At 43.7% G+C, this 15,917-nt stretch overlaps 7 protein-coding genes across 7 annotated transcripts; 1 reads left to right on the forward strand and 6 right to left on the reverse strand.

Moving 5' to 3' along the window:
• Window positions 1-121: 121 nt before the first annotated feature.
• On the reverse strand, window positions 122-842 carry K450DRAFT_224287 (uncharacterized protein). The gene is made up of 2 exons (XM_051586189.1): window positions 292-842; window positions 122-220 (listed from the first exon to the last, which is right to left on the reverse strand). The coding sequence occupies exons 1-2, from the start codon at window positions 703-705 to the stop codon at window positions 212-214; spliced, it is 423 nt and encodes a 140-aa protein (XP_051448118.1). The 5' UTR covers window positions 706-842; the 3' UTR covers window positions 122-211.
• Window positions 843-917: 75 nt separating this feature from the next.
• Window positions 918-3,295, forward strand: K450DRAFT_224290 (uncharacterized protein). Its single transcript, XM_051586190.1, has 12 exons — window positions 918-1,142; window positions 1,210-1,233; window positions 1,307-1,414; window positions 1,491-1,787; window positions 1,860-1,898; window positions 1,966-2,171; window positions 2,255-2,368; window positions 2,432-2,472; window positions 2,569-2,588; window positions 2,656-2,776; window positions 2,848-2,983; window positions 3,068-3,295. The coding sequence occupies exons 1-12, from the start codon at window positions 1,073-1,075 to the stop codon at window positions 3,200-3,202; spliced, it is 1,311 nt and encodes a 436-aa protein (XP_051448119.1). The 5' UTR covers window positions 918-1,072; the 3' UTR covers window positions 3,203-3,295.
• A 92-nt stretch (window positions 3,296-3,387) lies between these two features.
• Window positions 3,388-4,763, reverse strand: K450DRAFT_196314 (uncharacterized protein; the record flags this gene model as incomplete). The annotated part of the gene is made up of 9 exons (XM_051584523.1): window positions 3,388-3,561; window positions 3,624-3,694; window positions 3,768-3,792; window positions 3,862-3,885; window positions 3,980-4,033; window positions 4,107-4,128; window positions 4,300-4,379; window positions 4,440-4,625; window positions 4,686-4,763. The coding sequence occupies 9 exons, from the start codon at window positions 4,761-4,763 to the stop codon at window positions 3,388-3,390; spliced, it is 714 nt and encodes a 237-aa protein (XP_051448120.1).
• Window positions 4,764-4,953: 190 nt separating this feature from the next.
• K450DRAFT_224309 (uncharacterized protein) lies at window positions 4,954-10,181 on the reverse strand. Its single transcript, XM_051586191.1, has 2 exons — window positions 7,451-10,181; window positions 4,954-7,368 (listed from the first exon to the last, which is right to left on the reverse strand). The coding sequence occupies exons 1-2, from the start codon at window positions 10,031-10,033 to the stop codon at window positions 5,083-5,085; spliced, it is 4,869 nt and encodes a 1,622-aa protein (XP_051448121.1). The 5' UTR covers window positions 10,034-10,181; the 3' UTR covers window positions 4,954-5,082.
• A 370-nt stretch (window positions 10,182-10,551) lies between these two features.
• On the reverse strand, window positions 10,552-11,761 carry K450DRAFT_224314 (uncharacterized protein). The gene is made up of 4 exons (XM_051586192.1): window positions 11,593-11,761; window positions 11,208-11,522; window positions 11,067-11,140; window positions 10,552-10,993 (listed from the first exon to the last, which is right to left on the reverse strand). The coding sequence occupies exons 1-4, from the start codon at window positions 11,735-11,737 to the stop codon at window positions 10,571-10,573; spliced, it is 957 nt and encodes a 318-aa protein (XP_051448122.1). The 5' UTR covers window positions 11,738-11,761; the 3' UTR covers window positions 10,552-10,570.
• Window position 11,762: 1 nt separating this feature from the next.
• Window positions 11,763-13,383, reverse strand: K450DRAFT_224318 (uncharacterized protein). The gene has a single exon (XM_051586193.1). The coding sequence runs from the start codon at window positions 13,333-13,335 to the stop codon at window positions 11,908-11,910; it is 1,428 nt and encodes a 475-aa protein (XP_051448123.1). The 5' UTR covers window positions 13,336-13,383; the 3' UTR covers window positions 11,763-11,907.
• Window positions 13,384-13,701: 318 nt separating this feature from the next.
• K450DRAFT_277607 (uncharacterized protein) lies at window positions 13,702-15,324 on the reverse strand. Its single transcript, XM_051593267.1, has 5 exons — window positions 15,232-15,324; window positions 14,899-15,167; window positions 14,670-14,825; window positions 14,529-14,586; window positions 13,702-14,451 (listed from the first exon to the last, which is right to left on the reverse strand). Exons 1-5 carry the CDS (start codon window positions 15,316-15,318, stop codon window positions 13,768-13,770), a joined length of 1,254 nt encoding a protein of 417 aa, XP_051448124.1. The 5' UTR covers window positions 15,319-15,324; the 3' UTR covers window positions 13,702-13,767.
• Window positions 15,325-15,917: the final 593 nt, after the last annotated feature.

Here is a 15,917-nt window from a genome sequence, read left to right on the forward strand (position 1 = left end):
ATATTTAACTTACTGAGAGGTGTGTGGCCCATCTTACTGATAATATTGATATCTGCATAATGGTCCAATAGTATTGACGCTATACTTGGCTGGTTGGATGAACATGCATTATGAAGCGCTGACCAGCCATCCTTGTCTTGATGCGAAACATTAGCATCATGCTTTTCAATAAGCGCCTCAACAATGTCGGTATGTCCATTATATGCAGCTTTCAACAGTGCTGTCTGAAAAATTAAGCATATTAGAAAGAGTGAATTGAGGAAAAGTAAATTCAATATATTAAACACATGCCTCTCCTTCCCTATCCTCCAGATCGACAGTGGCGCCAGCGTCGTCCAGCAAATAATTCACCAACTGAATGTGACCTCTTGAGCTTGCATAATGAAGTGCAGATAAGCCAGTGGACGGTTGTGTGATATTGGGGTCATGTGTCCTTAATAGTTCTTGTAACACTGCGAGGTTCCCAGTCATGGACGCTGTAAACAGAGTGATGTCTGTTGTTTGGTTGCCAATTTCATGATGGTATACGTTAATGTGCTCAGGTTCATTGGTCAAAGTACTACGCAATCCTTGTTGGTGAGCACCACCATACCACAAATGTGAATCGCTCGGAACGGGCGGTGTAATGTACTCCGGCGTCTGGTTTGGCGAGGGGGAGGAGGAGGCAGCCGTCGCTTGATGTCCATGAGCTGCGACGGCTGACATTGGTTATAAAAGAGTGCTCAACTAAAAGTGAACAATAATGGTATCGAAATAGGTGTAGTGTGCGTCGACTGCGACCAAGAACAGTCCGCACTTAGTTTAGGTGCGAAGGTAAGAAAGTTACGGAGAAGTTATAGAAGCTGCCCGACCTCACTTTTATTTTTGCAGTTTCGGTCATTCTTACCACCACTCAGGATACTTCATATAGCAACGATTTCAACCCTCAGACAATATCGGGATCTACAACTATAACAGTTCACCACAAGAAATCGTCTGCTCTTGCTGGTTTATAAGTACGCTAAAACGTATCAGTTCTCCGAAGATACTTCTCCGACGTTTAGATCTTTGAATTTACTTTTTTGTTTCTGCCATGGTCAAAGAAGTATTGCTTGCCTGTGTTGGCAAGCCTTCTGCTGGCAAATCGTCCTTTCTGAACTCAGGTTTGATCACTTTCTTCGCTGATATGTCTACAAAATAGCTAACTGACCTGGAATCGCTCAAAATTAGTTACCGATGCAACTGCAAAAGTCGGTAAGTAAATCGTTCGACTGGGACGAATCTAAATCCTACAACTTTCCAACCAATTAAAACACAATTAATGTAGGCAACTATCCCTTCACAACTATCAAACCAAATCAAGGTGTTGCTTACATGCCCATCGACTGTCCGTGCAAAAAGTATGGCAAGGAGAGTCAGTGTAAACCTCGACATGGTAAGCACCTTACTTCTGTGACAATTATCCAAATGAAATCGAATAGCAGCTTGAACTGGTTTAAAAAAAATTATAGGAACTTGCGAAAATGGTATTAGGAATGTCCCTGTGCAAATGTTGGATGTAGCAGGCTTAGTACCTGGTGCATCCGAAGGTCAGGGCCTAGGAAATCAATTTCTCGACGATCTGCGCCACGCAAATGCTTTGATTCACGTCGTTGATGTCAGCGGAACTACCGATGCTAGTGGAAAAGTTACACAGGGCTACGACCCCATTAATGATATAGATTGGCTGCGAAGCGAGATTCACAGCTGGGTTCTCAATAATTTGCTAAAAAAGTGGCCCAACATCGTTAGAAGACACACTGCAACAAGCAAGTATAACATGTTGTCGCAATACTAATATGTCGGCATATAATCATCTGAGAGCTAATAATTATTTCTAGAATCAACATCTATAGAGACACTGCAGGCACAATTTTCAGGTAAACAAGAACGTTACGACCTTGCGAAGCTCTACATCCAAAAGCCATTGACTAAAGTACCATATAGGTTACGGATCTACGATTTCTGTTGTGGCAAAGTTTATGGATAAGCTTGGCATCAAAGATCCTTTAGAAACGTGGGATGATGCAATGATAGGAAAGGTTGTAGACGGATTCTTGGACGAGCGATTTCCAACTGTTGTCGCTTTAAACAAAATAGATATGACAGACGCAGATAAAAACATCACTAAAATTATGCGTAAATACGATCCTGTAAGTATGGCGCGCCACTGAAAATGTTCAACCCTGGGAATAGACATTACTTGAATGCAAAGTGCTAACTGTGTATCAAACAGAATACTCTGGTCTTAACAAGTGCTCTGGCCGAAGCCTTCCTTCGAGACATGCACAAGAAAAGATATCTAAATTACCAGGAAGGAACAGATATCGTTGACACAAAGGATGATTTGGTGAGCATTTGATGCTGTTCGCTGTTCATATTTTGGTTGCACTGACCATTCATTTGATAATAGCCGGACTCTGATCTAAAGCCGTTAGACGATAAACTGAGGACGTAAGGCCGTGTTCTACCGCGAATGGAGTAAGCTAGCATTCAATGTTTTGCTCACCATTTCATTTTATTTCTATATCCGTTTATACATAACAACAGGCGTATCGAGAAGGTCCAAGGTGAGGAAATTTACAATAGTGATTGAGGAAATGAAATCTTAATAGCCGCTAATGCCATCTCTGGTAGATCTTGTTCTGTACCGTTATGGCTCAACCGGTGTTCATGAGGTGCTCAAGCGAGCAGTCGATATGCTAGGTGTCATACCTGCATATCCCGTAAAGAGCATAACAAACTTCTCGAGCGGAACGTAAGTGTCTGGTGTCGATGTACCTCGACTAAATTACTCGATCTCACGTTAACTTACACCTATCAATTCAGCGGCATTAACAAGGGCGGCGCCTTTAGAGACTGTATTCTGATTTGGCCAGGAACTACCGTTCGAGAGTTTGCAAAAATTGTCCATCCAGAATTAGACAAGTATTACCTTTATGCTGAAACAGTGGGAGGTATAAAGGTAATGTGCTAGAAAGAGGGAATATACACATTATGAATCGACTCAACATATTAATGCATTCCTTGACCGCACTTAATCCTTCAGTTAGCGGAAGATGCCATTATTACGGAACAAAACAATGTCATATCTTTCAAAACATCGCAAAATGTTAGCCAAACATCTTCTGACAATGCTCCAGGAGCCAATAGTTCAGAGAAAAAGACGGCAAACAAAAAATAATAATAAAACCGCTACTTTACATATTATTTTATGGACCATTATCCTTGCCATCAAGGCTCGAGATACAGCCAAATCGCTATGAATGACATCCAATTTTAGCAGATGTAACAATAAAGAGGTAATGGAGACGGATGGAAGCTCGCGAAAAATAGAATAGAAATCGTCTTGTGTGGCCATCACTCTGCCTAGTCATCATCTTTGTTCTCCACACTCAAGATGAAATCGTACTCTTCTTTACTGACTGGTTGCACTGAAAGACGCCCACGCCTGATCAACACCATGTCACTCAGCTCCTTGTAGGATTGAAGTTCTTTGAGAGGAATCAACCTATTGAGTTTTCGAACGAATTTGACATCCACCTTTGGCATGATTGAATAAGTCAAGTGGTGAGATTGATTATTAGTAGAACGAAATTACATACCATGTACCACTTGGGGTTTGATTCTTCCGATTTGGGATCAAAGTAAGGATGCTTTGGATCGAAGGCAGTGTCTATGTCATTGAAAGGCATAGAAGCTCAGCATTCAAGGTGGATAAGTTCCCTATCGTAGTTCACAATACTTACAATCTACATAGCCTTCCTTTACGATCTACATTGTTTGAATATACTAAGTAAATTTGCGAGTTTATCTCAACGCGGTTTGGCATTCTCAACTCACCTCTGCTATTCCAGCTACTCCAGGCTGTTTACAATTGGAGTGATAAAATAATACCTAGCGATCATCTGGTTGGAACATCACGAAGCTAGTATAATCTATCCCAGAGGTATCAACCTACCTTATGACCAACTTTCATCCTGTCCCTCATCATGTTCCTGGCCTCAAAGTTACGCTGCAAGTTAAGTGAAAATTTAGCATTCCTACAATATGAAAGGTTCTCAAAGTTTTGACGCGCAGCTACTGACCACGCCGTCCCATTGCGAGGTACTAAGTGAAAAGAAGTTGGGTGAGAAAGCTGCTTTCTCTAGAATTTAGCAATCATATAATAAATGCACCTTTTTGGCATCGCCTTGAGATCATCTATGCTGTTTTGTGATGTCGGGTATTATCATCACTGATTTTTGGCTAGAATGACAGTTCAGATGAGACTATGCCTACCTGAACTTGACATCCTTATCTTTCACCACTCGACTATCTGGTTCTGCTTTCATTAGCCAATGCTGGTACTCTTTATCAATCTGAGAAAGATTTAGTGGATACTGCGACACGCTTGTGTAGCAACAATTGCCTTTTCTCACCTTCTTGACTGGTCCGTCGGCCGATGCCTCATGTTTGATACTAGTCTTTGTCTTCGTTTTCTTCTCTGATTCGGTTTCGTTTTCGACTTCCTCCTCATTTTTTTCTGTATTGTCTTTTGATTCCTCTTTCTTCACTTTCTTTCGAGATTTCGGTTCCTTTGAGACAGGTGCGCGCTTGGACTTCACCTTTCCGTTTCAAAACGTCAGCTTCAATATCCACTGTCAACCGAACATATTTCTACTTACAATAGAATTTTCTGTATGGGAGGCACTTTCAACTGCTTCCTCATTCTTTTTCTGGCGGTTCCTGAGAGATGGCACCATAATTTTGGAGTGATGTCGAAGTAAGGAATCCTGTGTGGAAGTACCGAAAAATTGCCCGTGGGTTAAATTTTCAAGGTGATCAGAATCTCCAATCTCTGCAAGTCCTTGAAAACAGCGTAGCTAACAGTTCATTATTTCTCAATTTACTACGCCTAAATCTCACAACATCTCACTTGGAACCACATAAGCATATTAATGTATAAATCATCTTTAATAATGATGGGAAAGCCTGAAAGAAAAACTATGTAACGGTATTGGAAAAGAAGAAAACAAAAATGTCTAGTTAAATGATGAGTTTTGGAGTATTACTTTTTTGGATTTACAATTCATGGAAATCTGTTCCAGTAATGGTCTTCTTGACGTATCCAGCACGAATGACCCAGTCGCCGAAATGTTCGCCAGGGGTACGTTCAAGAGCAAATCGCTTGATGATAGGCTTGATCTCAGCAAGAATTTCTTCTTCCTTCAAGCTCTCCTTGTACAACTTGTTCAAACGCTCTCCCTTGTGGCCACCTCCAAGGTATACATTATACGCTCCAGGCGCCTTACCGACGAAAGCAATTTCTGCAAGGTATGGTCGAGCACAACCGTTAGGACAACCAGTCATACGTATCGTGATAGCATCTTCACGAAGACCAGATTCTTCAATGGTGCTTTCCAAAAGTCCAACCAAGGTGGGGAGGTAACGCTCGGATTCAGCCATGGCAAGACCACAAGTGGGCAAAGCAACACAAGCCATAGCGTTCAAACGCAATGAGCTGAAGCTCAAGTTGTCGAGCTTATACTTGGCCAAATGAGCCTTGGTACGTTCAAGATCAGCTTCAGGGACGTTACCGATGACAAGATGTTGGTTAGGGGTCAGACGGAAGTCTCCCTTGTGCCATTTGGCAAGTTCGCGAAGACCAGTCTTGATTTGGAGATCGGGCCAGTCCTTGACCTTACCGTTCTCGATGAACATACCAAAGTGCCACTTGTCACCCAAGCCCTTAGTCCAGCCATATCGATCAGCGTTATCAGTGAATTCATAATGGCGTTCAGCACCAAGCTTGTAGCCAAGACGAGACTCGACTTCACCCTTGAACCAATCGAGACCACGGTCATCGATGGTGTACTTCATACGAGCATGCTTACGGTTGGTACGATCACCATAGTCACGTTGAGTGGTCATCACCTTTTCGGCAACATCGACAGCCTGGTCAACAGTACAGAAACCAATGACGGAAGCAGGACGAGGATAAGTCTTCTTGTTTCCGTGAGTCATACCCATACCACCACCGACGGTGACGTTGAAACCAGCAAGAGTCTTGTCATCATTGATGATAGCAATGAAACCAAGATCGTGGGCAAAGATATCGACATCGTTGTTAGGAGGAACAGCAATGACAATCTTGAACTTGCGTGGCAAGTAAGTGGGACCATAGAGGGGCTCAAAGTCTTGGACAGCATGGCCAGCAACCATCTCATCAGCCAACCAGATTTCGTGGTAAGCATTGGTCTTGGGAGCCAAGTGCTCCATCATCTTGTTAGCGAAGTCGTTCAATTCATCATAGACTTCAGGAACGTGAGGGTTGGGGTTCATCATGATGTTACGGTTAACATCACCACAGGCAGCCAAAGTGCTGAGAAGAGACTGGTTGATTCCACGAATAGTGGGCTTGAGCTTCTTCTTGATGATACCGTGAAGTTGGAAAGCTTGACGAGTAGTAAGCTTGATGGCACCATTAGCATGAGTCTCAGCAAGCTCGTCCATAACCAACCATTGCTGGGGGGTAGAGACACCACCGGGCATACGAACACGGATCATAAAGCTGAAAGCCTTCTCCAAACCTTGCTTCTTGCGCTCTTCACGGATATCTCTGTCATCTTGACCATATGAACCGTGGAACTTCAAGAGCTTTCCGTTAATTTCGGAAATGGCACCAGTGGACTCATCCTCAAGATCTTGAGCAATGGTTCCACGCAAGAAGTTGGAGTCAATCTTCATTTGATCGTCAGTCAACTTTGGTGGTTCATCATCAGTGCCAACATCAGCGACACCAAGAGCCTTCCACAACTCGGGTTGCCAAGCTTGGAAACCAGTTTCGTAACCATCAGCATCTTGATCGTCACCAAGACCGATTTCAGCAACAAGTCGGCCAGCACCTAGCATCTCCAAACGGCTGTCAATGAGTTTACCGGGACGGTTATAGTAAACGGCATCTTCCTCACGGGGCCAGTAATGGCTGTCACCAAGACCGAAGATAGCGAACTTGGTATCTTGCAAGGCGATATCACCAACAGCCAAGTTGTTCAATGCCTTCCAGAACTCACGACTGTTGGATGGGAACTCTCCTTGACCAGCAGTGGAGACGATGAGGACAACGTTGGTAACGTTGGCGAGTTCTTGGATATCAGCGAAGTCGTCCATAGCCATCAGGGAGACCTTCAATCCACGAGACTTGCCCTTAGTGGCAAGCTTCTTGGCCAAACCTTCAGCATTGCCGTTATCGGAACCGAAAAGAATGGTGACGGGAGGGCCGTTGGCGTTTCCGGACAAACCTGACAAAAGTCTAGCATAATCTTCACGAGCCTTGCTCTTAAGTTGCTCATGACGCTTCTTAACATCCTATTCAATATCAAAAAAAACCCCCCCCGGTTAATTTATATTCCACTAGGAAATGAATCCAGAATATTCAATCTCAACTTACGGCTTCAACAGAGCTGACAAGAGTCTTGGCTAAGTCGGGTTGCTGGGCAACGAGAACAGAAAGATGGTTCTCACGGTCAAGGAAAGCTTCCAAATCCTTCTTGATGCGCTCAGAATCGAGAGCGAAAGGGTCTTTGCCCTCAGACTCCAAGGCAGGGTTCCATCTGTACAAAGGCCATGAACCGTTATCGACGCAAACCTTGGTCTCTTGAAGGATCTCGATAGGGTTAGCAGCGTTGTGAACACGAGGAAGGAATGCAAGGACGATGGAGGGACCATCATACTTGTCAGCTTCGATCAAAGCGTGGAGAACACCAGTGTATGAAGCATAGATAGCGACTGAGGCGACATAGGCGGCACCATAGTTCATGGCATAAAGACCAATGTCCTTCTTACGCTGCTCACGCTCAGTATCAGTAGAATAGGGAGTAGTGTCAACGATAAGCATGTTGACATTCTCGCCAGAGGTGATAACGTGATGGACGCCAGATTGGCCAATATCGTAGCTCCAAGAATCAGAGCCAACCAACCAGTTGGACTTGGGGAAGAGGTATTCCTTGTTGCGGATGATGGCTTGAACAGAAGCTTCGGTTTGGTATTGTTCGAGAACGGTTTCAGCAGCGGTGGCAGCATCAGTGACTTGTTGGGGTTTGGATCCAGCACTCTTGGCAACAAGAAGCCATTGAGAGAGAATCTTATGAAGAGCCTCAGGCAATTCAGTGTTGTTCAGGGTTTGCTCAACATCAGCCAAGAACTTGGCACGCTGTTGGTTCTGAGCCAAAATCTTACCATAACCGAATTCAGGGTTGGAAGCGTTGGCAGACTGAGTATCTGGAGACCAGACAGAGGCAGCGTTGATACCGTTGGCAATAGACAAACGCTCACCGAAGACTTGGTCCAACATCTTGATATAAGGAGTCTCGAGGACATCGGATTCCTTAACGGCAGCCTTAGCAGCAGATACTGACTTGACATCCTCAGCCTTAGCAGAAGACCAGCTGGAAGCATCGACCTTGTTGGAGGCATCGAACTTTGTAACATCCTTTGACTTAAGAAGGGCAATGGCATCGGTGGTATAGACATTAACCTTCTTGGCAGCAATAGCCTTCTTGACACTTCCGCTCACAGTGTTGACATCAGCAGTTTGATTAATAATAACATGACCATGGGCCTTGAGAGTAGCGATGGCAGCAGGAACGTTAGCAGATGCATTAAGCAAAATGACAACATCAGCATGATCGATCAAAGAAGGAACAGGAGAAGTGCTGGCATGAGCGATTCTGACGTGAGACACAGAAGCACCATTCTCCTTGACGGTATAAACTTGAATCTTCTTGTCCTTCAACTGATCGAAGGCCGATAAAACCTCAGCTTCATCTCCGACAACAACAAATTGTTGGGTAGACTCAGGTGTGACGTTAATAGCGTGCTTGTGGGAGACTGGAAGACTGTCACCAAGGACGAATCGGCGCTTAAGGTTGCCGGAAGCAAGGTGATGGAAAACAGCATTCACCATAGCAGGGGTGAAATCAGTAGCGTCAACACCATATTGACCGCTGACAATCTCAACCTCCTCCTTTTGAGAAGCTTGATAAGCAGCCGCAACATCCAAGAAAACGGGGTTCCAGGTGGAAGTATAATCGTGGGAGGGCTCCAAGACAGCAATGTTCTTGACAGAGGCGGGAAGAACCTTAATAAGTTCAGCGTTGGACCAGGGTCTGAAAAGGCGAACCTTGAGGACACCAATCTTTGCATCGGCGCTTTGTTCACGAAGAGCTTGAAGAGTGCTCTCGACAACGGTAGCACCAGCACCCATGGCAACAATAACATTTTCGGCGTCAGGGTGACCAGAGTACTCCAAAGGTAAATAGTGACGGCCAGTCACACTTGCAAATTGTACCATGGATTCTTCAACCACCTTGTACACATCAACACGGTCCTCCTGGGCATCTTGAGCCTTGCGTTGCTTGTAACGAGCATAGGTGGATTCATTGTTAGATTGCTGGGGGCGGTTGCGGTAAGCCTCGACTTCTTCGCTGGAGATCAAGTTAGCCAAAGTTTGATTTGTCAGCTGCTCGATGTTAGTGTGTTCATGGGCAACACGGCTGCTATCGAAGAAATGCAAGAAGGGAGTAGCAGACTTGATGGATGCCAAATGAGCAATGGCAGCTAAATCTTGAGCCTCTTGAACACTGGAAGAGCTGAGGAGAGCGAAACCAGTTTGTCTGACTGCCATAACATTGGAGAAATCACCAAAAGTGTTCTTTTTCTTGTCATTCTCAGCAGACACATGGACAACAAAGGAAGACTGGCTTGAAGCGATGTTATACAGGTGAGGGATGGCGGATACCAAAGAGTCGGATGAAATCAAGGCAGAGCCGAGTTTGTTCTGATTCAATGTGCCAACAAAGCTGGAAGCAGGGTCGTTCTCAGCTTTGACAGTTTGAACTTGAGTTTGAGTTCCATAAACGTTGGCTTCGCTTGCGACGCGCTTAGTGGTGTACACTTGTTCACTGAGGGCGACAGCAACGGCTGCAGAAGTTGATTCGCCCGTTACCAAGCGGCGTCCACTTTGTACTGACATGATGTATTTGATAAAGTACCGGTTTCGTTGAAGTTGGGTCGGTACGATGACAAATGCTTATGTACAAAGGAGTGTTGGTTAAACAAAAAGAGGTGGGAGACAATAAGAGAGAAGATGTGGTTTACGTTCCGAGCAACTTATACACAAAAAAAAAACGAGATGCTGCAATGGCGCAATTTTCATTGCCTAATTTTTGCTTTCTTTGATTGGCCGAATCGGACTGAGCGAGATTCTGGGGTCCGAGCAGAGCTTGCCATAAGGCCAATCAGTGATGAGATTGACAGATGTGTACAGCCTTAATATTAATTGTCAGCGACTCTCGGATTGGAGCAACCCTGTAACAAGCAACAACGTCTTTAAACCAAGTCATCTAGCAAACTATCATGGGAACCCCAACTCTCCTTTACATGTTTCATTGCTTGGTATGAGTTCCATTGAAAAATATGACATGACTTTTAGACAACGGTTGCTGAAAAAACAAATTACAAAAATCGGATAATCTATGGTAGGTTAATAATAATGCTAATAAGATTCATTCTAACGTTTGCTCTTCTTTGACTTTTTTTGCCCGCCATTCAGGACTTGCCCTGACCCCTCCTTGGTTTCCACAGTCACAAGACCAGCTGAGCTGACAGCCTTCGCCTTGCTCATGGTTTTACTCTTTGCCTTGTAGGTTTTGAAGTAGAAGTTGATGAAGAGGAAGAGATAACTCGTAAGCAGGCCGCATCCGAATGCAGCCGCGACATCCTCTCCGGCACATTTGGTGGAGATGTTGAAGTGAGCGTATCCAAAATAATAGAAACTACAAACATAAATGAAGCCAAGGTCGATGACGAATTGAACGATTTGCATGGTAGTAAGGTACTGCTTCCACCAAATCTTAGCGCCTGCAGCCGTTCTGAAGAAATAATAGTACATAGCGACATGTACAGCCAAATTCAGCGTGATTGGAACCCACGACTAAATAAAAAAGAGTAGAATAAGTCAGCCTTATTGAATGTCGACCCTATGTTCCACCCCTCAAAAAACCTACCACGGATGTCTTTCCGCACAATTGAGTATAACACAACACCATGGTAGCACTGTGATGAAAGTAGTGTAGAAACTCTGGAGGAGGCAAGGTCAATATGAAGTGGTGGGGAACATTGCAATGACTGGGCTTAAATCTTCATACCAAGCTTCTTCTTCTTCAAAGCCAGGAACACAGTATCAGCCAATTCCCAGTACTTTACGAGATAATTAAGATAATACAGCAATTCCAAGGGTTGTGTCCATGCAGAGTCGTTGCAAACAGCGTAGAAAACTCCATGTCGTGCAATGATAGGTGTCAGTTGCTCAATGAACAGGAGAAGTAGCGCAAGTGAAGCACCGGTTAATAAAACGTTGTGTAACATAAAGACTGCCTTCAGTGGTATGGGTTGTTTGAAGGACTTCATATAGTTTGCTGTGCCGAAGATAACCACAAGATAGAGCACACATGCAAAGAGGACTACATTGTAGAATGAGCATTCCAATCAAGAGCCTGTAGGTATGGATAATGTTCCTGGAACCAAACTTACCTTCGTTGTTGGTTGAAAGCGGCGTGACACCAGGTGCAAATACAAAGGTATTTGCAGGTCTACCAGTGATGATCTGGTAGACCTGTTCAAAGTAAGGATATAGTCTGATGCCAAATGGCTGGTCTATGGAAAACTGAAGGTCCATGGATATGTAGTAAAACGAAAGAAAAAAGTTTTCAAACACAGAAAATACGAAGAAGCACCGTTTTTGATCGATTCACTCTCCGAAGACAGAAAAAAATAAAATACACCAACAGGCACGCTTCAACGGCTTTTGAGACAATAATTTTGATACACCCCCTTAACCAATGACAGTTACATAAAAACATCAATGGCTATCTCGCCTTCAGTAGAAGGTTGCACTACTTGTAATCTAACCACTCCTCCTTTAGGCACTTTGTGGATTTCTCCATCTAAGCACACTTCCGCAGCGTCTTGTACACGTAGAAGAAACCCCTTTGCTTTCCAATACTCCAATTTCGGCTCATTTACATGAGACCCTTTTGCAAACGCCTTGTAAAGGATAGACTTCAGTTCATCGCTTGTTCCATTTCGTAGAAGAACTAGATCGACATGTTCATCGGAGGTCGATGCAAAAGGTGCTATGCGAAAGCCTGGCTCAAGTTCAGGCATCTTGGATCCCAGGAAGTAGGTATATTGCCCATCTATGTGGGTCTTGTCGTTGGCGGTACGCCAATTTTGTTGCTCAGCGTTGTACTCCTGAGCTCCTTCATCTAAAACAAGCCGTCCGCCATATTGTGGCATCCACCACAACAAAAATCCTGCCACAAGGGAAAATCGAGAATTCCCCATGAAAGGTCGCAGATAATTGGATTTTGATACAATCTGGGTATGGAAGCCAAAACTGAATACCACCATGATTCTGGGGTCGTGGTCGACGCGGTCGAATTCTACATGGTTATGCCAGTCCTGAGAGTCGTAGGGTACGGGACATTTGCCAATGGATACGCGGATAGTTCGTAAAGGCTGCTGATTTCCTCGTAGTAGTCGGAGTACAGCGTCAGCAGGATCCGTAATTCCGAGTGCATTGGCAAATGCATTGCCACTCCCAGTGGGAATCACAACGAGCTGTACTTTGGTTTTTACCGACGCCTGTGACAGCCCGTTAATCACTTCATGAAGTGTTCCGTCTCCACCAATACAAAGGAGGATAATGGGATTTTCGGATTTAGCTAGTACGTTCAATGCAAGGTCTTTCGCAAGCCTATTGCCATCCGTCACGCCTTTGGTTGTGTGCAAAACTACGCTATCGTCTGCGATTCCCGACAGATTTAGCATGGGAGCGATGATATTCTTCCAGTTTTCAAGACTCTGACGAAGACCTGACACAGGATTTAGTATGGCATGGATTTTGGTGTTGCTCGCCAGCGGTTTAATCTGAAGTCGTTTTTGTAGTTCGTCGAAAAAGTCACCGGGACTGAGATAGCCAGCCGCAGCAGGTTCGTCTACACCTTCCAGTGGTAGGTAAAGTTTCACATTCAACGCTCGAGTCACCGTCTTGGGCCTTAAGCTCTTATCCGTAGGTTCAGCGGTCTCAGTCGCTGTGGGATAGCTGGCGTAGTTGACAACGAATGCATTATCACTGGTTTTGATAGCAAAAATATCTTGTAACGAAATAGTGATATTTGAGCCATTATTGCTCTCTACCAAGACATCATCTTCTATGGAAAGCTCATTTCGAGTATTTTCTTGCCCCTTTACCGCAGTCCTTATCTGAGCCATTGTAGTAAGATGGATTGTGAGCAGATAATATGTAAACTTCGATGGAGCAATTTGGCATCGAATTTATGTAATAAGTAAATCACATGACTTCGACGACTTGATATGCACGTGGCACCGCTACCTTCAATGCAAAGAAGCGAGTGCAAAAAGCAAATACTCATTTTGAGAAAAAGTATATCGTAACAGATATAAGAATTACTGGCAGTTTCTGCTGCAATGTAGGAGAAGGAGTTCACAACAACAGCAAACCTTTGTTCACTGTCGAACCTACTGTTGCTAGCCTCATTCATTGTCATTTTCATCTTTCAATTTCAAGACAAGTAGCTTCTATTGAACTGTTCATGGCATTTTTCCTGCCCTATTGTCAGCAAATTATTAAGCTTTTATCTCATTACATTGAATTGGGTGTTATGGGAAAACAAGTTGTAGAATTCAAGAGCTTTGAGCAGAGTCCATGAACTTGATCATACGAACTCCATGTGCAGGTACATCTAAACTGATACGATCCGTAAAGTTACCCAGGCTTTGTTTTTTCCAAAGGTCACGAACTTCAATGGATTTAGAGGCATCCACATGAGGTTGAGAATAAAACCAGATGTCGTCCCAAGTGGCAGTCATCTTGGCTGCTTTATCGCCAGCATTAAGGAGGATGACTACTTGCGTGTTGTTCGCTAAATTACCAGAAAACATTTGCTGGTCCCCTTTGACCCACATTCGAACGGCTGGAGAGTATGAAGAGTCCTGGTTGACGGCAATGACTTCTTTGTTCATAATAATTTCCTTCGTTTCCGATGTCATATTTGTAACATCGTTGCCTAACAACAATGGTGACTTGAGCGCGGCCCACATAGTGTAATGTAAACGATATTCTTCATGCGACATGCCACCATTTCCAACTTCCAGCATGTCCAAATCGTTCCAGCCACCACTTCTTGCCTTCTGGCCTACAGCAACAGCTTTGTTGATAATATTCATGACACTGCAGCGAAATCCAGGTAGTAGACAGTCGTAAGTTTCGCAAGGACATGCTGGATCAGCTCTATTGAAGTTATCATAAATATCTCCACTCATTCTCCAGCTATTAGCGATTGTGGATGCAAAATTCCATGGACCGTCCTGTAATGGTATAAAATTCGTCAATGAAGGTGTGCATAAGAAAGTGCTTTGCTAATATATTGCCAAATAATAATCACCTCTCCCCAATTGCAGAGTGAGTACAGAATAGGTCTACCGGTATTGTTCAATGCATCGCTGCAACAGTACACATTACATAAACTTGGGCTTTAGCCAAATTGGGATACGCGGAAAAGTTTGATGCTCTCGACCTGATTTACCTCATAGCCTTGTATCTGTCGTAAGACAGCTTGGGTGTACCGCTCTGTCCTTGATTGTAGCAATTGTCGTATTTGAGATAGTCCATACCCCACTTGGCCCAGGTTTTGGCGTCAGTTTCTTCGTATCCCAATGAAGCGATATGACCACCGCATGTACTAATTGAAATTTGAAATTTAGCATACAATACTGGAGTCTATTCTTCGACTGGTTGAAAAAGATGATACTTACAGAGTTCCAGCCGAAGAATAAATGCCAACTTTGAGGCCCATGTCATGAATATCGTCCACGAGTGCTTTCATACCTCGAGGAAACTTTGTCGGGTCGGGGAGAAGCTCCTTATTCTTTTCACGCTTATTCTTTTGCCAACAGTCATCAATAATAACATAGTTGTAACCATAGTCCTTGAGCCCAGAAGAAACAATGCTCTTTGCAGCATCCAGAATTAGTTGTTCATCAATATTGCAACCATACTTGTTCCAGGTATTCCAACCCATTTGCTATGAAAATATCTGTTAAAATAATAAGTCACGAAATAATCATATAACAGCAATGATATATTACAGGTGTAATGGCCAATCCATTATCTGCTGCCAACACTTGAGTTGGAACCAAAGCCAATGCTGAAGCGAGAATGAGTGATGTGATCATATTTAGTCAAAAGTTCTTAAATCCAATATATCATCATGCGAGCTCTTTTATAGACTGGACACCTGGAGATCTTCTGGAGAGCTCATCCCAGATTACTTAATACACCGGAACGTTCCGTGCGTTATAGAATGGCCAAAATTTTCATGCGAAATTGAACAGCTCACAAAACCTTGCGTCGAATTGATGATATGATTCTTAACCATGCCATCAATCACCTTTTGTTCGAGAAGACAAGGAGTAATGTCAACAACAACTAATTTTTAATCTCTTGCTGTATACTAGATATCACATAGTTGATACACTATTTTTGGGCGAACTGGTTAGGACTTTAGTTTGCCTTCCAAAGAATATTGCTTTGGAATTGGCCCATGTGTTACCTAAGGTCTGATTTTTGCGGATTTGACAAAAACTTAAAATCCTGTCGTTATTTCTCATGCACCGTCATCGGTTAGCTCCAAACAACATTGCAGCACTTGGGAATGAAGGCTGTGGCATATTGGCCATTTATAATCATCGAGCTCGCTTGACGAGGTAAAAAGTTGTGAAGTGAAGTTAAGAAGTTATTGTGTCCAGCCACATTTCACAATAACGACTTTTTC

Source organism: Umbelopsis ramanniana (assembly GCF_025399195.1).
Source record: "Umbelopsis ramanniana AG unplaced genomic scaffold K450scaffold_6, whole genome shotgun sequence".
Taxonomy (NCBI): Eukaryota; Fungi; Mucoromycota; class Umbelopsidomycetes; order Umbelopsidales; family Umbelopsidaceae; genus Umbelopsis; species Umbelopsis ramanniana.

What these genes read in the sequence shown, in the direction of transcription:
- K450DRAFT_224287 (XM_051586189.1), bottom strand. Translation starts at nt 705, where the DNA reads ATGTCAGCCGTCGCAGCTCATGGACATCAAGCGACGGCTGCCTCCTCC.
- K450DRAFT_224290 (XM_051586190.1), top strand. Translation starts at nt 1,073, where the DNA reads ATGGTCAAAGAAGTATTGCTTGCCTGTGTTGGCAAGCCTTCTGCTGGC. An exon ending in CGATGCAACTGCAAAAGTCG is followed by an intron (nt 1,234 to 1,306) that starts GTAAGTAAATCG and finishes CAATTAATGTAG; the next exon opens with GCAACTATCCCTTCACAACT. An exon ending in GCGTATCGAGAAGGTCCAAG is followed by an intron (nt 2,589 to 2,655) that starts GTGAGGAAATTT and finishes CATCTCTGGTAG; the next exon opens with ATCTTGTTCTGTACCGTTAT.
- K450DRAFT_224309 (XM_051586191.1), bottom strand. Translation starts at nt 10,033, where the DNA reads ATGTCAGTACAAAGTGGACGCCGCTTGGTAACGGGCGAATCAACTTCT. An exon ending in TTGTCAGCTCTGTTGAAGCC is followed by an intron (nt 7,369 to 7,450) that starts GTAAGTTGAGAT and finishes GATATTGAATAG; the next exon opens with GATGTTAAGAAGCGTCATGA.
- K450DRAFT_224314 (XM_051586192.1), bottom strand. Translation starts at nt 11,737, where the DNA reads ATGGACCTTCAGTTTTCCATAGACCAGCCATTTGGCATCAGACTATAT. An exon ending in TTTGAAGAAGAAGAAGCTTG is followed by an intron (nt 11,141 to 11,207) that starts GTATGAAGATTT and finishes TGCCTCCTCCAG; the next exon opens with AGTTTCTACACTACTTTCAT. An exon ending in TGTGCGGAAAGACATCCGTG is followed by an intron (nt 10,994 to 11,066) that starts GTAGGTTTTTTG and finishes TTTTTTATTTAG; the next exon opens with TCGTGGGTTCCAATCACGCT.
- K450DRAFT_224318 (XM_051586193.1), bottom strand. Translation starts at nt 13,335, where the DNA reads ATGGCTCAGATAAGGACTGCGGTAAAGGGGCAAGAAAATACTCGAAAT.
- K450DRAFT_277607 (XM_051593267.1), bottom strand. Translation starts at nt 15,318, where the DNA reads ATGATCACATCACTCATTCTCGCTTCAGCATTGGCTTTGGTTCCAACT. An exon ending in GACAGATACAAGGCTATGAG is followed by an intron (nt 14,587 to 14,669) that starts GTAAATCAGGTC and finishes GTACTGTTGCAG; the next exon opens with CGATGCATTGAACAATACCG. An exon ending in CACTCTGCAATTGGGGAGAG is followed by an intron (nt 14,452 to 14,528) that starts GTGATTATTATT and finishes ATACCATTACAG; the next exon opens with GACGGTCCATGGAATTTTGC.